Source organism: Benincasa hispida, chromosome 4 (assembly GCF_027475165.1).
Source record: "Benincasa hispida cultivar pf3 chromosome 4, pf3_genome.v1.1, whole genome shotgun sequence".
Taxonomy (NCBI): Eukaryota; Viridiplantae; Streptophyta; class Magnoliopsida; order Cucurbitales; family Cucurbitaceae; genus Benincasa; species Benincasa hispida.
The window spans coordinates 64,088,445-64,110,115 of NC_143481.1; the positions used below are offsets into that span (position 1 = coordinate 64,088,445).

The following is a 21,671-nucleotide window of genomic DNA, read 5'->3' on the forward strand; positions in this document are numbered from 1 at the left end:
GGATCATATTTAAGTGATAACCTAAATGGTCTATAGTATATGGATAAGGTTAGGTACCTTATCCTGATGACACTACAAGTATGGCCCACTTTGTAGGTGTTACAATTGTTATAAAGTGCTACAAATGATTTAATCCTGATCATTCATGTATTATATATACAAGCAGGGATATTCTATACAAAGGAGTTTGTATAAGACCAGACCATGAAATGCTTAGTCTCATTATATAACACCGTTCATAATAGAGACTTTCAGTTCACCATGTGACCATAGATAACATGACCTGTGAAATCTTGCCTATGAGGGCGGTTCTTTGATTTGTATGGGTGAGAGTGGCCAGATCGCCGACTTAACAAGCCTGCCATTTTGGGGATTCATCTGATTGGGGAACTGAGAACTCAGCTACACAAGATGGAATTCCTCCTTCTCCAAAGTAGGGGTAAGTAGATAAATTGCTCCCTTAAGGGCTGATTCTAGGTCTTGAATAATGTGGCACCACACCATTTCCTAGCCCGATAGGGGTTTAGTCATAGTGGGACTATGATCTATTGTTCATTAGAGGGATCAATGGTACTTAAGGAGTTAGAGGTAATTATAGGGGTAAAACGATAATTTAGCCTAGCTGTACTTACGAGCAATTTATGAAGGGTCATCGTACTGTTGTTTGGTTATATCCAATAGATACATAAATATATCTGTAGTGCGAAGAGTGCAGCTGTCAGTCTTTAGTGGAGTGCTTGACAGTTAACGAATGGTGGATAATGTAATTAAAAAGTTTAATTAATTATTCACGTACCATTAGAGCTTCAAGCTACAGGTCCATGAGGTCCTTTCGGTGGCTTAAAAGGATTTAGTTAAGAATCAGTTTTTGGGTTAATTTGAATTTTTCAAATTAGTAAGAGGGAATTTAATTATATATATAATTAAATTGATCCAATTATATATGATATGATTGTTATAATGTATTTGATACATTATAGTTTATTTGGAGGAAATAAATATTTGAATGAGATTCAAATATATTATCTAAAACTCATCTCGGTGAAGTTTCGAAGTGATGTAGAAGTATAGGGGATGTGTTATTGGGAGCCAAGATGATGGAGAGAGATGTGACGTTGCATTGCGATGACCTTAGCCTCATATATAGGCACGGTCGCGCCTCAGGACTTGGCCTAGAGTAGAGGCAAGTTGGCTAGAGCCGCACATGAGGGAAAATACACGTACTGACGATGTGTATGGCCAAATGAAGTTCAGTTTCGCATGAGTTTAGTTCAGTTGAGGATGGAATAACCTCACCTAAGGTCTGACGAAGCTTCAAAGATCGAGAAAAAAAGTGAATTGGGACTTAAGCATCCCTTAAGGATGACCATGATCACGGGTGAATCATGGTGTCGCACGGTTGGAGAAGTATGACCGAGACACCTCGCACGTCAATGATGCCCGACACTGTCCACTAGCCCTCTTGTTTCCTTTACTTTGAATTCTCTGAGTGATGGCTCTTCACTGCCTACCCCTCAACCCTTTGATGTTTCCAATCTGATTCTTCCCTCTCTACCTTCCAATCATCTGCAACCTCTCATGATAACTAGAGAAAAAGTAGGTATTTTTAAATCTAAAGTGTGGCTCACTTCAACAAAAACGGATTGGACTATGACCGAACCGACAACAGTCAAAGTTGCTCTCAGTACTTCTCAGTGAAAGGCAGCTATGGACAATGAGTAAACTACACTTCTCTCTAAAAAAAAACTTAGCATCTTGACCCCAATCACCATCCTTTAATGTTCTTGAAAACAAGTGGGTATTTTGGCTAAAGAAACACCCAGATGGAACAATTTAATGCTATAAAGCTATGTTAGGCCAAAGGGTTTCATCAATACCTTGGGGTTGACTTCTTTGAAACGTTTAGCCCAGTTGTCAAAGCCTTGATTGATTGAGTCGTTCTCAGCCTTACCGTTACCAAAGGATTGAGTCTTCAATAGTTGGACTTCAACAATGCATTTCTCAATGGCACTCTCGAGGAGGATATTTATATGCAACAACCCCCCAGGGTATATTAGCTTAATGCATCCTCATTACGTCTGAAAGCTTGACAAAGCCATTTATGGCCTCAAACAAGCTCCACGAGCTTGGAATACTACCTTTCCTTAGTCAGTTAAGGATTCAAAAATTCAAAATTTGATACATTATTGTTCATATTTCACTCAGGGGACTTTATTATCTTACTACTTGTTTATGTGGATGATGTCATAGTCACGAGTAATAATGCTAATCTGATTGCTAAGCTCGTTTAGACTCTTGATTGTAACTCTGCTCTAAAAGATTTAGGTGTGTTGAACTATTTCCTTGGCATTCAACTTCACTACCTTGAATTTGATTTTATGTTAAATCAGTCTAAGTATGTTGAAGATTTACTTCATAAGTTTGAACTGTCTAATCTTAATCCAACATTTACACCATGCACCATGGGTAAACATTTGTCAGCAACTTATGGAATTCCATTAGTAGATCCTTATATATATCGAAGTACTATAGGTGCTCTTCAATATCTAACTCATACTCGACCTGACATAGTGTACATAGTGAATCGTTTAAAGGTACCTACTGATGTTCATTGGCAGGCAATGAAATGGGTTCTCAGATATTGAGTGGCACATGCAATTTTGGGTCGTTGTTTGAACCTAGTACAAATTTGGATATCGTTAGGCTCTTCGATGTTATTGGGCGTCAAATATTGATGATCAGAAGTTTGTGGCTGCATATTATGTGTTTGTTGGTAATATTCTCGTCTCGTGGTCTTCAAAGAAACAAATAGTTGTTGCACGTTACAACATCGAGTCAGAGTATAGAGCTTTAGCTCATGCTTCATCACAGATCATTTGGCTTCAACAATTACTTTCTGAAATTCAGTTGCAGCCAGTTCATAAGCCAATTCTTGGTGTGATAATATAAGCACTGGAGCTCTGGCCACTAATCTAGTATTTCATGCCTACACTAAGCATATTGAGATTGATGTTCACTTTGTGAGAAATCAGGTGCTTCGAGGCAAACTAGAGGTTAGATATGTTCCCTCCTCGGATCAGTTGGCTGATTGCCTTACTAAACCTATAACACACTCGCAATTCATCTGCTTACGATCTAAACTAGGAGTTGTTGCCCTACCTACGAGTTTGAGGGATGATGTTAAAAAGAAGCTCAGCTGGAGGAACATGTGGACAAGTCAAAGGGTCAAAAGGTGACAACTCAGGACAAATATGCCACATCGCAAAAAGGAGTCATATGTGGAAAATAACCAGAGAAGAAAAGTTTATTAGATTTCCAAATTTAGGTTATTCCTTCCTTTTATTCCCTCCTTTTGTGGTTGGTCCACGTGTCTATTATGTTATTCTTTATTTTTTTTTTTCAATTGTAATTAGTTTTATTTATTAATTTCTATAAAATCCTAAAGGTGCAATTCGTGTATAAATAGGTCTTTAGTACCTTGAGCAGAAATACGAAATCATCATAGCAATTCTCTTAATTTGCTATTCTCTCAAATTCTAAGTCCCTTACATTTATTGCTTTACCTGTCGCTGTTATATAGGTTGTTAGAATACTTTGAATTTATTTGTTGGTCCTTCGAGCAACCAAGTATGGTGCTTCAAAACCTATTCAGAATTCATATTTAGCATATTTATTTATCTCTAGTTATTTACAATTATGACTTTAGGATTTAGAATAGTGCGTTATATAAACTCTCTAACCCTAGAGGCGTCGTTTATGTATTCAGAAAACATTCTCTCTAATAATGTTATTCTCCCTCTATCCGTAAACGTAGCTAATACACCGTTAATGAACTATTAATATTTGTATGTCGATTCTTTTACATTCTTTTATATTTTTTAATTGTCGTTTTCGTAACATAGGTAAAGGCCATGAAGTTGATTGATGAATTGGAGACAACAAGACAGGCCCGTATAGTGGTGAATTCGGTACCGTGTCTTTTAATGGTGACATGGACATGCACTCGCTCTTCGGACTATCATATTTCCGACTTCAGCTCATTACGACACTATGTACTCGTACAAGGATGTGAACCAGCAGCGGGAATGGATTGCTCATCTTCAAGCTGATGCTGGGATATGATGAACACCAAGAATGCCAGAACAAAGCTGCTGCTCTTGCTCGTGCCATTGAAGTGATCATCCTTGAGCTTAAACTCTTCTCATTACCGAAAGAATTTTGGTATAAAATATGGTAAATAAAGTGTTCTTTATGACAAAACATAATTATAATTATGTTCTAAAACAGAGTTTGAAGCAATCTTAAACTTTTTTATACAAGCAATCTCAACCTCTGTACAATTATTCAAAGTATTATAAACAAGCTTACCCTTCCAACTACCGTAAGTTGATTCAGTTCATTATATCCGTATTTCTTTCTCTGCAACAAAACTAATATAAGTTTGTTAGTTTGCTGATGTGACCAAACTTCAGAATAAAACTGTAAAAGGATTTTAAATTTTTGCATAACTTTCAATCTTCCTTGCATAAAAAGGTATACGAATGTATGGTATTGCATATCTATCTTATCTATACCTGGTTTATCTAAGAAAAAGAACCTCTGAGACAACGACATGAATCTATTAAAAAGTATTGACAAAATACAATCTCAGGACATGGTTTTGCAGAAGCTAATGTTCAGTGAGGCTTGACAGCTTGCTCATTTTTTCCAAGGTATATGCTCATAAGCCCTATGAAAAATTTTCTCTTGCAAGGCATAGTTGGGAAACAACGTCATTGATATTCATTCTCTGACTAGGCATTTGAGCTGAACATGCAACTCCTATGCTGAAAATGCAAAACAAGCACTCTTTAATTCTGAGAGATTGATTAGCCTGAAACATAAGATTTTTGTTTCCTGTTCCCTCCAGTTCTTGAAGCCTCAATGTTGGATCCGATAGTTGTTCTACTCGGCCGGGTAAAGCCTCAAGAACATTGTGGTTCTTAAGCATGCCATTACTGTTGCCTATTCCCTTCAGTTCTTGAAGGCCCATTGTTGGATCTGCAATTTCTTGTACCCTTTCAGGTAAGGCTGTAAGAACATGGTTGTTCAAGGTCAAGCCATCTTTGAACATATTATCAGTTGGTCTCTTTCCAGTGAACATCTCCAACAATAGTATGCCATAACTGTACACATCGCCATGTGTGGAAACCTTGCTTCCCATGGCATATTCTATATTTGTTCAGGGACAGTTGAAGAGTTAGTACTCAAAACTAGTCTTTCACAGAAAACCTACAAATCTTTCTGAAAAAAAATAAAATTGAATCTTATTTGGCCCAAGGAATTGAATGTTAAAAATAGTTTTGTGTGAACTTCAAGTCAATGGCTTTAGTAGAGTTAATGCAGTAGTGCAAGGAACCATAGCAGAGCCAAAAAAATGCATGATGATAATATATGATCAGATGGGAAAAAAGGGTCCAAGTTACCTGGAGGAGCATATCCAACTGTGCCTCGAATGCCAATGGATCTGCTTTCGGTTGATTTGTTCTGGAAGGAAGTTCCAGCCATAAATTTTGCCAATCCAAAATCTCCAACATGAGCAGTCATGTTAGCATCCAAAAGAACATTGCTTGGCTTTAAGTCACAGTGAGCTATTGGCATGGGGCTACCATTATGCAGATAATCCAGAGCACTAGCCACATCAATGGCAATATCTAGCCTTTGCATAATATTTAAATACCTCTGCTCCCCTTCCTGGTTCAAATCATCAACTGGATGCAACCACTTCTCTAGGCTCCCATTAACCATGAAATCAAACACCAATGCCATAAAATCGTTTCCTTGAAAATCGACTCCCGAGCAAGCAGAAAGAATTCGGACAAGATTACGATGTCTAATGCTTTTAAGGGCTCCACATTCTGCTAGAAAACTCTTTGAAGCTCCCCTATGTTGAAGGTTGAACACTTTAACTGCAACAGCACTTCCATCTTGACTAAGAATTCCTTTATAGACGGACCCATAACCGCCAACTCCAATTAGATTGTTGGGAGAAAACTCATTGGTGGCCTTAAAAAGGTCATTATAAGATACAACAAAATAGGAAGCCTTCAGTGATGGACTCAACTCTGACTTATTTCTTTTCTTCCTTGACCAAAAAAAGAGCAGACAACAAATGACCAGAAGGCTTCCCACCAATCCACCAGCAACTGAGATAATTACTTTCAGTTTGGTAGTCAAGTTCTGCTTTCTGGGATTATCCAAACTGCATCTTGGTAGATTTAATTCATGTATACCATTGCAAAGTTGCTTATTTCCAAGAACGGAAAACGCAGTTGTGTTTTTGAACACTCCTTGAGTAGGAACTTCACCTTCCAAATTGTTGAAAGATAAATTTAAATAGTTCAGAACTTTAAACTCCTGCAAATAATTCGGAATTTTCCCTGACAAATTGTTGCGAGAAAGGTCGAGTTCTTCGATACCTCTCAAAGAACTCAAAGACTCAGGTATAGGTCCCTCGAGGAAGTTTCCATCCAAGTATAGAGCTTCTAAGCTTGTGCAGGCACTGAGAGTAGAGGGAATAACCCCAGTTAACAAGTTATCAGAAATATGCAAATAGCCAAGGTTTACCAACTTGCCCACTTCCAATGGAATGGAGCCAGTCAAATAATTCTCAGACAGTTCTAGAGCAATTGATAAAGATGATATACTCAACAATTCTTTTGGTATTGCACCAGATAATTGGTTCTGAGAAAGTGCCAGCATTAGCAAATTTTGGCTTTCTCCTAGACTTGGTGGTATGGCTCCAGTTAAGTTGTTTAACCTCAGATTGCATCTCCCAAGTGCAGACAAATTTCCAAGAGATTGAGGGATTTCCCCTGAGAGTTTGTTTCCATTTAAAAACAAATCATACAGTTTGTTTAGTTTCCCTAGTGAGCTTGGTATAGAACCAGTCAATTGATTTGTCTCTAGTCCTAATGCCCCTAATTGAAAGAGATTGCCAATCTCAGTTGGAATTGTTCCATGGATTTGATTTCTACCAAATCCCATAATCCTGAGCTTTGTAGAGAAGTTGCTTATATACTCTGGTAGTGCCCCACCAAAATTGTTGTCACTGATGACTACAGAACTCAAATTGGTGCAGTTAACAAGAGAAAACAAAAAATTCAAGTCATCAACATTCCCATGTCCAAGATTGTTTCCTTCTATTCCAAAAGTCTCTAAATGCCTTGTGCTTGCCAAGCTAGGCACCTTCCCAGAAAACATGTTTTTTGAGACCATGAACTCCACTAGTTTTGAAGCATTGGACAGTGTAAAAGGAATTGGTCCACTGAATTGATTGGTATGGATTTTTAAAACCTGAAGATTTGGTAAGATGAAACCTAAATCTGTGGGAAGCCTACCCTCAAGCTGGTTCACAGGTAGTGATAACATTCTCATAGATGAAATATTGTAGATTGAGGAAGGGATAGTACCTGTCAGCTTGTTTGCTCCAATAACAAGAGCTGTCAAATTTTTCAGCTGCCCAAAACTACTTGGAATACTTCCATGGATGTTATTCAATGTAGCCCAGAAACCCCTGAGCGATGACAGATTTCCAAGTGTTTCAGGTATTTCTCCAAACAGTTGATTGGAAGAACACTGAAATACTTTAAGTTTAGTTAACAGCCCAAGTTCCATTGGCAGCATGCCAGTTAGATTGTTGTTTAACAATCTAATGTATTGAAGCTCTGAGCAATTTGATATGGCTGGGGGAATCTCCCCTACAAAGTAATTGTTGTCCAATTCCAATGCTTGCATCCTGCTCAAGCTACCTATCTCTTGTGGAATTTCACCCCCAAAGCTATTGTTTTGGAGGTTTAATGTTGTAAGGAAGCTCAAATTCCCTATAGAAGGTGATAATTTACCAATGAATTGATAAGAGGGAAGATTTAACTCAGTAACTCTCTGTTGTTGACTGCATATAACACCTTCCCAGTTGCAGAAATGAACAGATTCATTCCAAGAGATGAACAAACCAAATGGATCAACAGTTATCTCAGATTTGAAAGAAAGCAATGCAAGCCTGTCTGTGTCATTTCCTCCAAGAGCTGCTGAAGGTAAAGGAAGGCTGAATAGAAGAAAACACATTACAAACAGCCCATGTTTGCAGCATTTCATACAATGGGGATTGCTTCCACATTCCATAATAAGGATTAAGCTTTTGTGAATGAAGTTCAAGAGAATGATGGGAGTTTACAAGAGCTTGTAACAGTCTGGTTCTTTGGAAATTCAGAGTAGAAGGATTTTGACATTCTTTGTCTTTGCATTGAGAAGTGTGATTCTGTTTCCCCCATTTATCAAGAACAGAAAACAATAACAAATGGGCTTGAGGATCAGCCGAAAGATTGGAATTTATGATGATGTGGGCCAAAGGATTAGATTGAAGACTAAATAATAGTATTAAAAGGTTGAGGCAAAAGATAGTATTTGACATGCTTGGAGGATTGCATTAATTAAGAGCAGCAAACAAGAGCCGCTGCAATAAACCACATTGCTTGGATGGAAGTGGAACAGCTATATGAAGTGCCCTTCACGGTGGAATGACAGATAATGATTAAACAAATGAACATTTTGTCTCATTAAAAAATAAATTTGTGGATCTCATTATTGATGTTGATGCCAATACCACCATAATTATGTACATACAATTTACGATCTTAAAAAGTTATGGTTCAATCTCTTACATGTAATGATTGAACGAAGAAAATTTGTAATATTGATTATACCCATCGAAGAATTCAATAGTTTGTTTGTTACTCATGGTCTTTCAAATACAACATCATCTTGAGAGAATTTTTAGTATTTGACAAACTTTCTAGACTATATTTATTGTGTGGCATAAAAAAGTTTTATTAAAAATAATTATTGTGAGATCATGAAATAAAATAATATATCATCTTTTGTCCATGAATATTAAGTTTTTTATAAAACGTAAAAAATATCATTAATTAATCACACTATAAATACGATTTAAACATAGATAAAACATCAATTATCATTTCAAAGTTGGATGATTCAATCTTGCAATTTTTTTCCTTTTTTTATGGGAAAAAATGTACTTTTAATTTGTTAAATTATGGAAAAGAAACGTGATTGATTGATTCAAAATATATACCTATTTAAATTGTCTTCCCTAAAATTTTGCTTAATATACGAACTGACTTGAGACATAGAAATAACATATTGTTATAGAAACTATTATTGTTTTCAAATATAAGAAAATGAACCAAAATATTTATAAATACAATAAAATATCATAATTTATTTGTGATATATCACGACAGACTGTGATATTTTATAAATATTTTCAGTAGTTTTGTCATTTAAAATAATTTCCTAAAAAACCAAATATATTTTGTGATTTTTGTTTTTAATTTAAATTCATGGGAAGAAATTAGGGAAGATTTAATCAACAGTACACCATCATTCTTTATGATTGTTATATAACAGGTCACGTTCAATTAATATAAAAAATACAATTTTAAAATATATATTGACTTCTACGATTAAATTGGATAATTTTTGTATTTAAAAATAATATCAAGAGACAAGAAACTTGATCTCCCAAAAGTCATACATTATTAGTCTGACAAAAAAAAGTCATACATGATTCATGATTACACATGCATGCAACTACGTTTTTTTCTAATAAAAAAAAAAATATATATATATATATATATATATATATATATATATATATTGTTATCGTTGTGAAATTAAGGAACACAATGGAACACATGGAGAAAATATAATATAATAATTATATATAAAATAAAAAATAAAAAATAATATAAATATATATAGTTATAAAATAATTAACTTAAAGAAAATAAGAAAATCATGAAATTTCCACTAAATTTTTTTCTAAAAATTTTGGATTTCTCACCAATCATACTAGAAAATGCATAAATGACTATTTATAAGAGAATTGGCAAGTAGGAGATGTGAGTATTGTTTCAATCTGATCTCTATATTTCAAGATTTTACATTTTTAACTTTAATTTTTTATTAAATACTTATTTTCAATAATTGATGTCAATTTATATTAATTAATTGCAAATAATTATGAAGTAAAACTTTAAAAGTGATAAAAATTGTGAAAATTAATTATAATTTTTTTTAACAATTTTCAATTTATTAACATAAATTAACTCTAGAAAATATAAAGTAAGTTTAGTAAAAAAAATCAAAGTTAAAAATATAAATCTTGAAATATATGGACTAAATTGAAACAAAACTCAAAAGTTAAAAGGTAAAATTGTAGCATTTTGAAATCTCGACTTAAATTGAAGTCAGACTCAAAACTTAAAGGACTAAATATACGTTATATTTTGAAATCTAAGGACTAAATAGAAACTAAACCTAAAACTTAGGGATCAAACAAATATTTTTCTCAATCAAGGTCGAACTTTTCTATCTACATATTTAGGAGAGGGGCTGAATGACATGAAGTAAAGTTTAGTATTTTGGGATAAGAACAAAGTTTTCGTAGCAAATCTGGGTCATAGGTTATACAGTATTGACTCTCTAGGTACCTAAATTGACCGCCATTGAGTTTGATAGTATATATATTTTCAGACAAAGATGCCTAAGCGGCAAGCAATTGACTTTATTTATGTGTTAGTTTAATGTTAGGCCCCACTTATGAATTTTGGTGTAATGGATGTAAATAAAGTGCTTTTGTGTGCCATTATAAAATGTATGTTCATCTTTGATTTGCTATACTATTCAAATGCTGTTAAAATTCTTGTTTTCGGTCTCTCGACTTTTAAATTTGTTCTAGTATCTAAACCTTTTAAAATGTCCATTTTTGTTATTGAACTTTTAAATCTGTTCTCTTTTAGTCCTTGAACTTTAAGAAAGTAACTATTTTAATTGTTATCTTCATTTTGTTTTTAATAAATTATTGATAAAACTTTGTGCATGTGTACTTAGCACCGTTGTTATGAGCATGATTTCAAGTAAGATTACACACAAGTATTTGTCGAGTGTTTATTAGATGGGGAAATAATATAGCAGAGACCAAAATTATTAATTTTAAAATTTTGATACTAAAATTAACCTTTTCAAAATTCTGAGACAAAAATAGAACAAACGTAAAAATTGAAACACACTTGAAAGTTTAAAGATCACTAAGTTAAAATGGTATTTAAACCAATTAAAATAAAAGTTACAACTTTATCATCAAATCAAAGTTAATCATGATATATACTAAAACGTGAGGCTTCATTCCATAACTATTTAATGTTTTTGTATTTAAAAATTATATTTATTTTCCTGCAATTTTTTATCGTTGATTTATTTGATTTTTAGAAACCAAAAAATGAAAAATAAAATTCTTATTAGATGCGTCTAATTTATTTGAATTTGAAATGAAAGTAGTAGAAATTAAGTTCCGTTTGATAACTATTTGGTTTGTTTTTTTAAAAAAAAAAAATTAAGTTTATAGATATTATTTCTACCTCCAAATTTTTTTCTTTGTTGTCTATTTTTTATTAATGGTTTGAAAAACCAAACCAAATTTTGAAAACTAAAATAAAGCCACTTTTAAAATTTTGTTTTTGTTTATAGAATTTGACTAAAAATTCAATCATTGTACTTAACAAAGATACAAATTATTATAAAAAATTAAGACAAAACAAACTTAATATTCAAGAACCAAAAACCAAAAAAGAAATGAAAAAATTCTTTATTTCATTCTCCTGGTTACCTGAATTTGCAGGCAAAAGGGAAAGGCAGATGAAGCACTACTTAAAAAGTTGCCATTTCCCTTTCTTTTTTAGTTTAAAGAAAATGAAATTTGATTTTTATTAATAATGAGTTTTTGAAGTTGCAACTAGAATTTATATATAAGCTCCATTTTTTAGTCTTTATAATGTTTTGTAATATTTTGGTACTACAATCTGATTAATATTGTAGTTTGCAAATGGATAGGAATGCTATTGAGAAATAATTAGATTATTAAAGGCATATTAGCAATTAATTAAAGAGTTTATTAGAAAGTTGGGTTATAAATACAGTGAGTAGAATAAGAAAAGTAACCAATATTTTGGAAAATGAATTAGAGTTTGAGAGTATCTTAGGATCGAGAAAGTTCAAATGTTTCGAATATTTGGTTTATCTTATAGTTTAACTATTATTTATCTTTCAAATATATTTGGGTTTTTTAACAAACGTAGTTAGCTATATATTAGGAGTGTGGGTCTAAATTGGATTATTACAGAATAATAATATGAGACGAAGTTTTGAGTGTTTAAAAGCAAGTTCACGTGAATATTGACTTAATATGAAAAGAATTAGTATTAAAATCTAATTAAGAATGTAGATGAAACCTGTAATTGTGAAGCAAAGAAGGGAAAATTACAAAAATCACTACTAAATATGGTAGTAGTTGAAATTATACCATTAAACTTTTAATTTGAAAAATTAAGTCTTTGAATAAGTGCTAAAATTAGGTCAAATTGCACCTTTAAACTTACATAATTGTATAAATTGTAACATTTGTAAAAGTTTTAGAGTTTAATTTTTATCCAATCTTGTGATTTTTTAAGAATTTCAATTCATAATGGATTTCAAATGAAATCCATTGTCTAGTACGATAGGAATTAGAGTGGTTTTAAAATTTGAAGTGATTTCAAATCCTGTTTTAATTAAAATACTTTTCGAACTAAAATGCTTAGATTGTGAGGATTTCATAGGATGTGAAAATAAATTACTTAATTAACCTTGTCAAGTTTTAATTTCCAATTAATACATCATAGTTAAAAGTCTATATTAGTAAATTTTTAACTTTTTTTTTTCTTTTCCACCATCATCCAAACATTGAATTTTAAATACATTCATTTCAAATCATTTTAGTTCCAAACAAAGTAATTAAATTTAAAATCATTTTTTGAATTTCAAATCACAAGATTTAAAATCATTTTTTAAACTTTCTTGAATCCAAACGGAGAGTTAATTTATTTGCTAGTATACGGGGTTAATTTATTTGCTAGTGTACGACATTTCTTATATAGAACATATTTCTCCTAAGGAAATATTAAGTCTTGCTAGGTAACCATTTTAATTTTAGTTTTTAGTTTTTAAAAATTAAGCCTATAAACACTTCTCTTACCTCTAAATTTCTTACTTTTTATCTACTTTTTCACCCATATTTTCAAAAACAAAGGTAAATTTTGAAACTAAAAAAAAAAAATTAAAAAGTAATTTTTATTTTTAGAATTTAGATAAGAATATAACTCTTGTGCTTAAATAAGATACACATCATTGAAAAAAATTGAGATCAAATAAGCTAATTTTAAAAGAGAATAAAAACCAAAACGAAATGGTTACCGACTGAGATTTTACTATTTGAAATAGCACGTACATACATACAAAGTATGCATTTTTCTTTTGGAAGAAAACATATATTTCACTAAGAGCACCTACATTTTCCTATGCATGTTAGCTGCAGATATCATTGAGTTCTTCTCAAACAGAATTTTTTGTCTCTCTTTTTATTATTTCTTTTAAAGGAAAATTTAGCAAGGTTAATTAAGTAATTTACTTTCAAATCCTATGAAATCCTCAAAATCCAAGCATTTTAGTTTGGAAAATATTTTAAGTAAAACAGGATTTGAAATCATTGAAATCACTTCGGATTTTAAAACCACTCTATTTCCTGCAAAACTAGACAATGGAATTCATTTAAAATCCATTATGAATCCATCTCTTTTTATTTGGTTCTTCTTATGTAGCTGCATTTATTATCATACTTAGCTTGAAGCAATTTTAAGTTTGTGGTCAACCCAAAAACTTTTCCATGGAACTTAAGATAAAACATGTCAAACAGCTCATATAAGTTTGTGGAAATAGTCTTCAACCTTGAAAGAAAATCAAAACACATCAGGTGACAAGTTCATGTCCTTTGAGAATTTTAAGGCTAGGTGACAGTTTAGATTTTAAATCCTAATATTAAGGTCTGTTTTGAATGATTTTAAGTACTCAAAAAGTCATTTCAAATAGGCCCTTACATCTGCATAGGATGTTACAACATATAATAAGTTCGTAGTCGTAATACCTTGAATATGTTATTTGACATTTTCAAACGATCAATTACGGAGCCTCATTGCTTAGTTAGCGAGTCGAGGTCTAGGAGGCTCCTTCTATCCGTGGACATGGCTAGTACATTACTAGTAGACCATGTAAATTTGTGTGTTAATTTTCTATTACTTTATGATTTTTGTTCATCTTTAAGTCTCGATTTCTTAATGATCTATTAAAAAAAAAAAAAGCAGTTTGTTGTATCTGCATTTCTTTCTCTGCACCAAAGAAAATAAAATTTGTTGGTTTATTGATATGACAAAACTTCATAACAAAACAGGAAAAGGACTAAGTTTTTGTATCATTTTCAGTCTGTGGCATCACATATCTATCATCTATGCATTGGTTTATCTTAAAACAATCCTAGATTCGAACAAGACGACCTAAATCGACTAAAAGAACACAAAGAAAGTACAATCTCACGACACGGTTTTGCACAAGCTAGTGATCAGTGAGGCTTGTCAGCTTGCTAATTTTTGTTCCAGTGCATTATGTTCACACATCCTAGCCCCTAGTAAAGTTTCCTCTTGCAAGGCGAAGATGAGCAGCAACATCACTGATATTCATTCTCCGAGTAGGTGCTTGAGCAGAACAGGCAATTCCTATGCTGAAAATGGAAAACAAGCACTCTCTTATTCTAAGTGATTGATTAGCCTGCATCATAGCATTATTGTTACTTGTTTCCTCTAGTTCTTGAAGGCTCATTGTTGAATCTGCTATTAGTTCTACCCGGTCCGGTAAAGCGGTAAGAACGTAGTTGTTCAAGGTTAAGCCATCATTGAACATATCATCAGTTGGCCTCTTTCCTGTGAACATCTCCAACAATAGGATGCCAAAACTGTACACATCTCCATATGTAGAAACCTTGCTTCCCATAGCATACTCTACATTTGTTCATGAACAGTTGAAGAAAGAGTTAGTATTAAAAACCAGTTATTCATAGGAAATGTACACATATTTGCTGAAAATAAATAGATTTTAATCTTTTAAGTCCTCAAAAAGAGTTTTGAGCATTATCTACTGCTTTAGCCAGGTTGTTCAGCAGTACAAGGAACCATGAAAGCAAGCAGAAAATTTTTAAATAGGTTTAGATTGATTTGATGTACTCTAACCAAAGTATTCACATGAACAAGAAGAGAAGCCATGGGATTTTTATTTTTATTTTCTTTGAAGTATTATTAGATTGGATACTGACTCAAAAGTGCATAATATCACGTGGGAAAAAATCTCAAGTCACCTGGAGGTGCATATCCAATAGAGCCTCTGATACCGATGGAACCGGTTTCGGTTGATCTGTTTTGGAAGGAAGTTTCAGCCATAATTTTTGCTAGTCCAAAATCTCCAAGGTGAGCAGTCATGTTAAAGTCCAAAAGAACATTGCTAGGCTTCAAGTCACAGTGAACTATTGGTATGTGGCTACCATTATGCAGATAATCCAGAGCACTAGCCACATCAATGGCAATATTTAGCCTTTGCTTGATATTTAAATGTCTTTTGTCCTCTTCCTGGTTTAAACTACCATCTGGATGTAGCCAATTCTCTAGGCTCCCATTCACCATGAAATCATAAACCAATGCCAGGAAATCATTTCCTTGAAAATCAAAACCCGAACATGCTGAAAGAATTTTGACAAGGTTTCGATGTCTAAGGTTTCTAAGGGCTTCACATTCTGCCAGAAAACTCTTTGATGCTCTTCTATGATCAAGGTTGAACACTTTAATTGCAACAACACTTTCATCCTGACTGAGAGATCCTCTATAGACAGATCCATAACCACCAACTCCAATTAGATTGTTGGGAGAAAACTCATTGGTAGCTTTGAGAAGGTCATTATAAGATACAACAAGACAGGAAACTCTTGGTGATGGATTTAAATCCAACTTATTCTTTTTCTTCCTTGACCAGAAAAGAAGCACAATACAGAAGACCAGAAGACTTCCCACCAATCCACCAGCGACAGAAACGATTACTTTCAGTGTCATAGTTGATTTCTGCTTTGTGGGATTTTGAAAACTGCATCTTGATAGATTCAATTCAGGTATACCACCACAAAGTTTTTTGTTTCCAATAATGGAAAAGGCAGTTGTATTTCTGAATACTCCTTGTGTGGGAACTTCACCTTCCAGATTGTTTAAAGATAAATTCAAGTAGTTCAAGAAGTTAAAATCTTGAAAATAAGATGGGATTTGGCCTGACAGATTGTTGCGAGAGAGATCGAGTTCTTCAATACCTTTCAAAGAACTCAAAGACTGAGGTATAGGACCCTGAAGAAAATTTCCACCCAAGTTCAAATCTTCTAAGCTTGTGCAATCACTGAGAGTAGAGGGAATGACCCCAGTTAACATGTTGTCAGAAATATGCAAATAGCCAAGGTTGATTAACTTGCCTACTTCAAAGGGAATGGAGCCAGTCAAAAGATTTTCAGACAAATCTAGACCAATTGATAAAGATGATATACTCATCAACTCTTTTGGTATTATACCAGTTAGATGGTTTTGAGAAAGTGCTAGCATCAGCAAATTTTGATTCTCCCCAAGACTTGATGGAATGGCTCCTGTCAAATTGTTTAACCTCAGATTACATCTTCCTAGTGCAGATAAATTACCAAAGGAGTGGGGGATTGTCCCTGAGAGTTTGTTCATATTCAAAAACAAATCACCCAGTTTTTTTAGTTTACCCAGTGAACTTGGTATGGAACCAGTCAGTTGGTTGCTCTCCAGACCTAATGCTGTCAATCCAATGAGATTCCCAATATTAGTTGGAATGGTTCCATGAATATAGTTTCTTCCAAATCCAATAATCCTCAGCTTTGTAGAGAAGTTGCTTATATATTCTGGAAGCACCCCACCAAAATTGTTGTCACTGATGGCTACAGAACTCAAATTGGTGCAGTTGACAAGAGAAGAGAGAAAATTCAAGTCATCAACATCCCTAAATCCAAGATTGTTTGCAAAAAGTCCAAGTTCCACAAGATCCCTCATGTTTGCAAAGCTAGGCACTTTCCCTGTAAATTTATTTTTTGAGATGGAAAACACCAGAATTTTTGAGGCATTGGATAGTGTAAAAGGAATTGATCCACTGAATTGATTGGTATGAATTCTAAGGGTCTGAAGTTCTGGGAAGATGAGGCCTAAATCTGTGGGAAGGCTACCCTCAAGCTGGTTAAATGGAAGTGAAAATATTTTTATGGATGAAAGATTGTAGATTGAGGAAGGAATAGTGCCCGTCAGATTGTTTGCTCCAATAGAAAGAACTGTCAAATTTTTTAACTGCCCAAATCTAGAAGGAATACTGCCATGGAAATTATTCAAAGTGGCCCAGAAGCCCCAAAGAGATGACAGATTTCCAAGTGATTCAGGTATTTCTCCAAACAGTTGGTTGGAAGTCAACTCAAGTTCTTCAAGCTTAGCCAACAATCCAATTTCTTTTGGAAGTAAGCCAGTGAGATTGTTCCTAAAGAATCCAATGTAATGAAGCTCTGAGCAGTTTAATATGGTGATGGGAATCTCCCCTACAAAGTAGTTGTTGTCCAAGGCCAATACTCGCAGCTTGCTCAAGCTACCAATCTCTTGTGGAATTTCCCCCACAAAGCTATTGTTAGGGAGGTTTAATGTTGTAAGGAAGCTCAAGTTCCCTATAGAAGGTGATAATTGACCTATGAATTGATAAGAGGGAAGATTTAACTCAGTAACTCTCTGTTGTGGACTGCATTTAACACCTTCCCAGTTGCAGAAATGAACAGATTCATTCCAGGAGGTGAACAAGCCAAATGGATCAGCAGTTATCTCAGATTTGAAAGAAAGCAATGCAAGATTGTCTGTTTCATTTCCTCCAAGAGCTGCTGAGGGTAAAGGAAGGCTGAGTAGAAGAAAGGACATTACAAATAGCCCAAATTTGCAGCATTTCATATAATGGGGATTGCTTCCACACTCCATTGTAAGGATTAAGCTTCTATGAGTGAAGTTCAAGAGAATGATGGCAGTTTACTATAGAGGTAGCAACAATTTGGTGCTTTGGAAGTTTGGAAAGGAACTTAAGTAGTTCATAAGAGAATTGCAGAAGAACTAGTAGAATATGAGAGATTTTGGTATTCTTTGTCTGGGGTTTGTTTGGATTTTTCTTGCTTTGAATGTCTGGTCCTGCCCCCCATTTATCAGCAAGGGAAAAACACCTGAGATTAGAGTTGAATTGAGGCCAAAAGTTCGGAATTTTTGATGATGTAGGCAAACAGATCACATTGAAAACTTAATGAGATGTTGAACTGAAAGGTTGGATACAAAGGACATTGGTTGATTTGATTGGAATGCATTATAGCAGCAAACAAGATTAGGAGATATTGAATACTTAATAATATGTTGAATTCAACCATATTATTTGTGAAAGGAACATCTTTGGATCTCCAAAAGACTGAAACAAAATAGAACAAAACAAAATGTATAGTATTTAATCCTGTTCATCATCACATTACCCCGAAGGCGATGAAACCTCCCTTATCTTTATAATAGTATGATATTATTATGTCTTTGCTTTTGGAACCACCAAAAGGTCTCACACTTCTAACAATCCTCCTCTTAAACAAAGTTCCACTTTTGGGCCTTCTATCGAACAAAGTCATCCACTCCTAACCATGAGAGCTTGTCCTAAATTCTGAGGTACCTCTAGTTCATCCTGAGTCAAATTACTCTTTTTTTATCCTGAGACACATCCAGTTCATCTCAAGTCAACATCCAAATAAAGCACGAGCACGAACATGGATCATACTTGCTCTTATCAAAGGTAGGGAAGACATCAAAACTACCCAAAGGATACGAACGAGACTCACTAAATTTCTTTGTTTGGAATCTGGAGAATTTCACCCATGACTAGGTTTAGACCATGATCTGCTACCAATTGATAAGGATACCAAAACTTCTACCTATCTCTACAATGATATGATATTGTCCATTTTGGACACAAACCCTCATGATTTTGCTTTTGAAACCATCCAAAAAGCCTCGTATCATGAAAATTTTTGTCTTCACATACCTAAGATCATACCCTTCCCTTGTGTTTTTTAATCATAGGACTTATCTTACAAAAATTATTCAATGAAGTCATCACAATCTAATCTTTCCTTAGTAACTCTTAGGTTTTGATTCAAAATCTATACCATTAAAGAAATATTAGATTAACAACAAAGATTGATATTATATATTGAGTACCTGAACAAAATTTTGATATTAGAAGTACATGAACTAAAATTAAATGAAATCCAAAATACAATGATTAAAATAGTAATTTAACCATATTTCATGAAAATATATCATTCTGGTATCTTTTCTTTTCTTTTTTATTTATTTTTTCTTTTTTTGAGCACAACAAAGGAGTAAAAAAACTTAAAGAGAGTGAAAATAAAAACGAATAGCAAAATCTACCCATAGAGGGTGGTCTTCAAGCCACACAACAGAATGTCGATACGAAAGCGCATAGGAAGCTAAAGCACAAACAGTCGAATTGCACTCCCTATTCGCCCACAAAAAACTAAGGATGAAACCACTCAGATGCAATTTTGGTATCTTTTCTAAACTATGGTTAACTTAAGAAATTATTTGGCCGGCTTAGATATTAATTAATCATAAAATGATCTATCTTTTCTTTTCTTTATATATATATATACATGGACTTTTTTTGGTCAAAATGAATGGTTACTTCTTAGGATATTAAATGTTTTTTTAAATGTAAATCATTATATATGAAGTTGAAGAGTTGAAGCTATTTTCAACGTTCCATGATCTTAACTACCATATTTTTATAATCTTACATAGATCAATTTTATAATTTTTCTTTTTATAAAATTAAAGAAGCATTCCACATAGAATTACTTCGAAAAGAATTGAAAGATTTATTCACGTAATGCCAAAGATTCACTAACGTAATGCAATCTATAGTGCCTTAACATTATGATTTTATAGGGGTCAAATTTCATTTCAATGAGCTTATTGTATAATTTAATGCCCTCTCATTTTGATTCTATGTATATGGAAAATTTTCTATAAAGTATGAGATATATATATATAGTGGATGATGCCAGCAAGTGACAAGAGGCCAGCCGAGAGGAAGTGTGAGAAAGAAAGAGGGAAAAAAAAACCATTGATATATATACACATATATTGAGAAAACATTGCAACCTAAGTTGTATCTAAGTCCATTTTCTCCTCTTTCTATTGAAGAAATTTTGACTCAAATACCATCAGATTTTTTGTTTGTTTATAACTAACTTGTATAACGGTCAGGTTGTATAATCTTATAAATACCACTGATTTCGAATTCAAATATAGAGAATGTTATCATCATTTTTTTTGTTCCTTGTTTCTTACAAACAACAAATCTGTAAGCAATCTTCATTAAGTAAAAGATTTCAGATCTTTCCGTGGACGTAGGCATTCTTGCCGAACCACGTAAACACTATGACCCTTTCTTCTTCCCTTATCTTTCTTGTTTCAATCGAGTAATTCTTTACTGCAAATCGTGCATCAATAATTTACATTACAAATCACATCGAATAATCAAGTTATCGAGTCAATTATGCATTGATTCATCGCTATCGAGTAGGTTCGAGTGCATCGTTTCACCTTCGAGTTGCACCGAGTATCGTTCAAGAACTGTTGAGTATTAACTCTGTTGTCATCAAGTTGCATCAATGATTTAACAAAGACTAGTCAGACAAGAAGGGAATTCTAATCGAGGATCGAGTAGCAAATAGTCGAACATCAAGTTCCGAGTATCGAGGATTTGACAGAATTGATTTGAGCCATTTCTTCATCTTTACAACGGTGATCTTGAATATTTGGGACTTGTGAAGGGTCATCAACCCAACATCTACACATCAAAAAATAATTTTTTAATAATATTTTTTAAAACAAAATGTGAATTTTAAATTGGATATAACAAGGTTTGCACAATAGATGAGTCACCCAAATTTTTTCCAATAAATAATTACACCAGCAATCACTAAAAAGACATAAAATAACATCGTCTTAGCTAAGGATAAATTCACTTCCTCCCTCCAGAGGTTTCGAATTGCTTCAAGACTATCTGATTCAATAACTATAGAGGAAGAAAGAATTAGAGAAATTGGTTTAATCCCCTTTTCAATTGCCCATAGACTGATATTTTTATTTTGAAGAAAATTTTTGTTAAAAAATGCCATTATAAAATTGAGCAGATATTAGTGAGATTTGAGGTTGTTTCTAATTAAATTTTAGCCAGTCGTTTTTAAGTTTCTTGAATTTTTTTTTTATTGTATTTAATTTTCTAGATGTTAGATCTAAGGTCTAAGTTGTTTGTTGTTTTTATGTTTTCTTTTAAGTCTTGTGAGTTTCTATTTTTTTTATATTGTTTTAAATTGTAAGTTAATAGTATTAATTAAATTCATTTTTGTCCAATATAAGGGAGAACTACCATGTATTTTAGAGTATCACAATTTGAGTATCACATTCATTGTATCATATTTTTATACGATATTTTGTGTATCATAATTTTGTATGTTACTGTACAACATTTTTTATATCATACTTTGTGTATCACCAACA

At 33.2% G+C, this 21,671-nt stretch overlaps 2 protein-coding genes across 2 annotated transcripts; both read right to left on the bottom strand.

Moving 5' to 3' along the window:
• Positions 1-4,474: 4,474 nt before the first annotated feature.
• On the bottom strand, positions 4,475-8,487 carry LOC120075319 (uncharacterized). The gene is given in 3 exon segments (XM_039028602.2): positions 4,475-4,732; positions 4,735-5,211; positions 5,466-8,487. Coding segments are annotated over 3 exon segments (3,231 nt in total). The 5' UTR covers positions 8,164-8,487; the 3' UTR covers positions 4,475-4,676.
• A 5,918-nt stretch (positions 8,488-14,405) lies between these two features.
• LOC120076284 (receptor kinase-like protein Xa21) lies at positions 14,406-18,366 on the bottom strand. The gene is made up of 2 exons (XM_039030051.2): positions 15,338-18,366; positions 14,406-14,984 (listed from the first exon to the last, which is right to left on the bottom strand). The coding sequence occupies exons 1-2, from the start codon at positions 18,033-18,035 to the stop codon at positions 14,605-14,607; spliced, it is 3,078 nt and encodes a 1,025-aa protein (XP_038885979.1). The 5' UTR covers positions 18,036-18,366; the 3' UTR covers positions 14,406-14,604.
• Positions 18,367-21,671: the final 3,305 nt, after the last annotated feature.

Bases quoted from the DNA above. Each gene is read 5' to 3' on its own strand.
- LOC120076284 (XM_039030051.2), bottom strand. From the start codon at position 18,035: ATGGAGTGTGGAAGCAATCCCCATTATATGAAATGCTGCAAATTTGGG. The intron at 14,985-15,337 runs GTGACTTGAGAT...GAACAAATGTAG, and splicing joins TATTGGATATGCACCTCCAG to AGTATGCTATGGGAAGCAAG.